We start from the raw sequence: 6000 nt of genomic DNA, 5'->3' as shown, positions 1-6000 counted from the left end.
CTGTGGACTCCTAGGCATCCCTCTTCCTTTTAAGCTAATTGTTTGCTAGTGACTCAGAGCTGCCTCCAAGCCGGCTGGTGCTCATTTAGGGAAGGAAAATTCAGTGGCCCACATAAAAATTGCTTTATTAAAGTGTAAAAATATTCCGCCAACTGTATTCCCACCATCTGTTTTGCTTGTAATTCTTGTGAAAAGCGCAATTCTCTGTGCCTCCTTGGCCTTTGTCCTTTAAAACCTGCCAGAGGCGACTCACTGCGGCTCCTGACCTGTGTCTCTGCTGATTCCTGAGGCCCCTCCTCTGTGGGTCCCCCCCTGCTCACAGGCCTGGCCGAGTCTTGAAGGCTGCTCTTGTGCGGTGTCTGGAAACTGGAACCCCCTTCGTGTGCAGCTTCCTGAATACTTGAGATGTCTCAGTATCCTCTGCCTTGGGTACCCTGGGGCAGAGGGATCAGGAAGACCAAGGACAGGCTCTAGTCCTAGCTCAGATATCTGTAAGTCACTTCATTTCACCAAGACTCATTCCAAAAATGGGGACAAAACACCCACCTTACAGGTACAAAAGCCTCAAACTCCTTTCCCCCCACTGCACACATTCTAACACTCTATTTCCCTGCTTTGAACTTCACCCTGGTCTTCAAACACACCATGTCCTTCATACCTCTGTACACTGTCCCCTCTGCCTGGAATGCTCCTTCCTTCCCATCTCAGCCTCACAGACTCTTATTCCTCCTGCAATATCCAAGTGAAATGACCCACCTCTTAGAGTGGCACCAATGCTACCGCTATACCTTCCCAGTTTATGATCATGTAACCACTGTGTTCATTGCTCCCACAGGAATCGGTTCCTCCAGGATGGGACCTTCTCATTCATGACTGAATCTCAGATCCCTGTGCAAAACTTGGCACACAATGACTGCTGGGCATGGGTGTGGAGTGGGCAGTGTGACAAGGGTACAGCAGATTGGGACTCTGGGATCAGACAGGCCTGACCTGAGGAACCATGGGAAATCCTCTTGCTTCTCCCAAGGCTCAGCTTTCTCATCTCTAAGTTGGAAATTATAAAACTAATACCTTCCTAGCTGGGCGTGGTGGTGCACACCTATAATCCCAGCTACTCAGAAGAATGGCAAGTTCAAGGTTAGCCTGGGAAACTTAGTGCGACCCTGTCTCAAAATAAAATTTAAAAGGAGGCGGGTGTGGCTCTGTGGAAGAGCCCTTGCCTAGGATGAGTGAGGCCCTGGGCTCAATCCCCAGCATGGCTCATTAAAAAAGGGGGGCAGGAATGAATTCTTCCTCGGGTAGGTGTTGTGAAGACTCAAGGCGATAACACTGTGAAGCACGTCGTAAGGTTTGGGCACATCATCGGCCTTCACTGTTATTACCAACAAGGGGAAGCGCTTTGGGGACTGGTGGTGAGGACGCTGATGAATCAGCGGGCAGAGTTTATATTCCAGGGAAGAAGTCCATGCTTCTGGGAGTGTTGGGGTCCGTGCTTCTGGAAGTGTTGGGGTGCTGGACTGGCACACCCCTCATACGGACAGGGCTGAGTCCCAGAGAGGTGGCCCAAATCCACAGGCTAGTCAGCGGCTGAGGAGGAAGCCCAGGCTATGCCTTGCAGGCCGGCTTGCCACAGCCCCAGCCCCTCCTGGGTCTGGAGAGGGAGGGCTGGACTGCACCAGGCACCGCAAGTGCAGGCTGTAAATTTGTGATGGTCTATGAATATTCGGCGGCTCTTTTGAGTTATTTGTGGCACTTCAGGCAGGCTGGAAAATGTATTCCTGTCGCTGTTCTGTTGGCTTAGGTGAGAAACATTTGCTCTCCTTTTTTTTTTTTTAAATGGGAAATGTATAGTTTTTACATGTGCCAGTTAATTTGGGCACTGTGCACCCTAAAAATGCCAAATCTCTTGCACCTCAAGAGTCTACTTCAAAACAGAAAAATTAAACCTGTAGTTGGCACTCCTCAGCCCCTTTCCCGCCCCTCCCCAGGAGAAGTTATAGGCGGGGGAGGCAGAGCACTTTCTGGCCTGATAATTCAAACCCAGAACCAGGGTGGTTGGGCTCAGGAAGAGCTGGGCTCTGTGGCAAGAAAAATAACTGAGTACAGGACTGTCCCCATGACGCTGCCTGTGGTGCCCATAAGTTCAGGGCTGCCCTCCCCTCCAGGACTTGGGAATCTCCAGGTTGCGGCACCTGGTCCCACCTCACTCCCTGCAGACATAGCGACATAGGGAGACTTCTCTGAAGGTTGGAGGAAGCAGGGTGGGAGGGGCACCCACAAGGGAGGACGATGATGTGGCTGATATGTCCCCCACTGGACAGAAAGAGGTAGCTGGTGCTCCCCTCCATGATACTGTCCTGGCCCCTGCCCCTCAGCAGACCTCTGCACCCTTCACTAGATCCTTCTCAGTCTGCATGAGGTTTCCAGGCCCCTTTGCTAAAATACGAGAATCTCTTTTATGCATCTAAATACCTCACAGACAACCCTCCACCCCCATAGTAACTGTCATTGTCACATCCATTGGTGGATGGTAAGGACCAAAAGCCAGTATGAATCCAACAGCACTTTCCAGTGTCATTTATTTTCTGACAGTATCTACATGCATTAGGAGAAAAATAGGCGTGCATTCCTATGAGTGATGTGCCATTTATTCAGCCCAGGAATGATGCTTAAGGGACTACATAGATTTGAGGGTTCCCAGTGCTCCCCAGAGCATGTGTCCACATCTGGTCAGTCCAGGTGGGTGTTCAGCACTCCTATGTGTGCTGAGCACCATCTCCTGTGCAGGTGGTGGTCCAGGAGCTCATCCCCTCCCTGAAGGTGAGGCCCAGCCCCCCTGCCCTCCCCAATCCATCACCATTAGCCTGACCTTGCCACAGGGACCAGCCTGGTTCCTTATGCAGGGAGCCAGGGCAGTCTTTGACAAGCCTAAACACCTGACAAATCTTTCCCACCTGCTTTCTGCCAATGATGTAGCACATTGCTTTAGGGATGTGTGCAGATGGATTCACCGTGAATGTTGTCTGAGCTTCACCGCCACCTCCTGTAAACATCTCAGCTCTGTAGAATGGTCTTTCTCCAGTGCCCTCCACCCTGTCTTTTCCAGGTCTTTATTTAGAGCTCAGCTCAAATACCTCCTCCCCAAGAGGCTATCCCCGAAGAGCCCCAACCAGCCTCCAGGTCCTCTTTACCCTGTTGCTCGGCTTTCTTCACCGAGCTTGTTGATATCTGGCATGATTGTTTGTTCATGTGTTTGGCCTCTGTCCCACATGAAGAGTGGAAGCCCCCTGACAACAGGGACATTCAGTGACAAAAGAGGGCCTGCCCTCTACCAGAGCTCCATAAATAGATATGGAAGAGGGATGCCTAGGAGTCCACAGTGACTTGGCTGCAGAGCTGGGGTTTGTCCCCAGGGGTCCCAGGATCCTGCTCCCCACCATGTTCTGTCCAACACACCAGGGTAAGTAGGAGAGTCAGGATTTGGAGTCCAGATGCCAGAGTCAAGTCGCTGACCACCAGGCCTTCCACCTCCCCAAATCCAGCTTCATGCTACTTGACTTGTGGTTAGAATGTAAATTCTACAGCTGTGCTATCCAGTATGGCAACCATCAGCCATGTGTGAATGTACTTATTTAAATGTATTTTTAAATCAATCATGTATTTTATTTAATCATGTATTTTATTTAGATGTAAATTTGTTTAAAATTAAATAAAATCTAAAATTCACTTCCTCAGTCCCACTAGTCCCACTTTGAGTGCTCAACAGCCACAGATGGCCATCAGGGCAGGAAGTTCTGTTGTACAGTGTTGGTCTAAAGAGGAGGCACCTCAAATCTGTCTTGTTCGTTTCCCTAGCCCGTAGAAGAGGACTCCATTAATGCTTTTATTACATGAAGGAATCCATTACTGCCAGTGCTTTGGCTGAGAGCCCCTCTCCCCTCTGCTGCTGACCGCTGTCCTTCCTCCCACAGGGAGGGATGAAGCCAGCAGTGTGGAAGTGACGTGGCCAGATGGCAAGATGGTGAGCCAGAGTGTGGCCAGTGAGAAGATGAACTCAGTGCTGGAGATCCTTTACCCCCGGGATGAGGACAAACTTCAGGACCCAGCCCCACTTGAGGTGGGCCAAGGCATCTGGACCTCATATCTAGAAAAGCAGACACCACCCACAGTCTCATGGGCTGTAGCATTGGCCTCTAGAATAATGGTGGGCTTCAGAGTGATCCCTCCATTTGTAGTCTGAACAACACTATCACATTCTCTTCTGCTTCTCAGAAATCCTAGAGAATTGTCAGAGCAAGTGTTTTGTATCCATTTTACAGAGGACAAAACTGAGACCAAGAAAGGGAACCCAAGGCCCACTGAGGCCTACAACCAGTTGTGAGCAGGGTTAAAAATTGACCTGTAGGTCCCCTGCAGCCCTCCTGGTTCTTTCCAAGTATCTTATGAGACCTCCTTTTGCCCTAAGGGTGGGGCTCAGACCCTGTACAGAGCCTCTGTGGACCAATCTCTGGTCCAGATCGGGTATGCAGAACCCATGTGAAGGGAAATGAGCAGAAGTTTGGATTATGTTCATTCTTGCCCCCTGCACACTATGCCGTCTCCTGTTCTCAGAGCAAGGCAGAGGGTCCTAGAAGGGAGGGAACTCCACCCAGGCCTTAGGACTGAGAACACCCCTCATGCTGGAGTCAGAGTAACAGCTTCTCTGTGGCTGTGACTAGGAGGAGACCTGAGATGGGACAGTCTCAACTCACTGTTGTCTCTGCTTCTGCCCACCTTACAGTGCGGCCAGGGATTCTCCCAGCAGGAAAATGGCCATTGCATGGGTGAGTTGTCTGTGGGCCCCAGGGGATGGGCACTCCCTGGGAAATGTTGGCCTGACCAGTGGCAATATCCAGGGTGTAGACAGAGGGTGGAAAGGCAGGGAGAGGAAGGTGTTGTTCCCTGGGACTCCAGATGCCAAGACAACCGCCATATGACTCACCAAGGTGGGAGTGACCGGCAGGCTGACTCACTGCAGTTCTGGGAATTGGCAGTGTCTCATGCCATGAATATAGAGGGTCCTGGGAGCCAGCATAAAGACAGTGGAGACTCTGGTGGGCGAGCTTTGTCCTGGTGCAGGTAGAATAGCCACATGCCGTGGCAGCCAGGGAAGCAGCCAGTAGGGTCTGACAGGCAAGGTTGGCCATTGTTGGGAACATCCAGGCAAAGCAGGGTGCAAAGTCACAGAGCAGATGGGAGATTACATACTGGTGCAATACTAGGGGACAGGTAGCTTCTAGATGGTAGTGCCATAAAAATCCAGTGACCTTCTGAAAATCTCCCAAGAGCCTAGAATAGGAAGGGAGCAGCCTAGAGGCTCAGTGTCCACAAGACCTTCAACCTAGCGTCTTCCATTCTAGTGACCAGTAACAAGGGGTCAAGCCAAGGATTCCTCCTTCCTTAGACCCAAGTCGACTCTAAAGCCACACATTAGCTTCAGGCTAATGCATTTGCTGCAGAGGTACACAAGTAAATTAGACAGATAGCCCCATCCTCTCCATAACCGATAGACAGACCCACAGTGAACAGTCAATGGCCACACATGGGATCAGGACTGGAATGGGGCAGGGGCAGGGGCTTGAGAGTACCAAGGGTGGCCCTCAACCATCTGGAGAGGGTCCTAGAAGGCCACCTTGAGAAAGCAAGGTCTGAGCTGGGACCTGAGGGATGACAAGGAGTTGGACTGACACAGAGAGGCAATGTTCCAGAGAAGAGCCCTGTCTGGGCAAAGCACCTCAAAATGCAGAAGCATAGGAGCAGGGAGGCTCAGGGTGGTTGAGGAGGATGTGACTCCCCCACACTCCCCATGTCCCCACCCTGGCCTCATGCTAAACAGACAGTGCAGGTGTATGGAAAACGGTCTTCTCTGCATGCTGGAAGGACCCTTCCAGATCACCAAACCAGCCCCCTCCATTTTTTCATCATCCAACAGGCATTGATATGCCTCCTGCATGGTACCAA

General features: G+C 51.1%; 1 protein-coding gene across 6 annotated transcripts in view; it reads left to right on the top strand.

Annotated features, from left to right (window-relative positions):
• The window catches only part of Crtac1 (cartilage acidic protein 1), a 134428-nt gene that overhangs the window by 125926 nt on the left and 2502 nt on the right, over positions 1-6000 (top strand). For all 6 annotated transcript variants that reach the window (XM_048807104.1, XM_015494599.2, XM_015494601.2 and 3 more), the window contains exons 12-13: positions 3972-4117; positions 4781-4823. In XM_048807104.1, the coding sequence (XP_048663061.1) occupies positions 3972-4117; positions 4781-4823 (189 nt within the window). The remainder of the gene's footprint in view (positions 1-3971; positions 4118-4780; positions 4824-6000) is intronic.

The sequence above is a fragment of the Marmota marmota genome, unplaced genomic scaffold, assembly GCF_001458135.2.
Source record: "Marmota marmota marmota unplaced genomic scaffold, marMar, whole genome shotgun sequence".
NCBI classification, from domain to species: domain Eukaryota; kingdom Metazoa; phylum Chordata; class Mammalia; order Rodentia; family Sciuridae; genus Marmota; species Marmota marmota.
The sequence above is the reverse complement of the archived record's forward strand: the minus strand, read 5'-3'. Positions and strand labels throughout refer to the sequence as shown.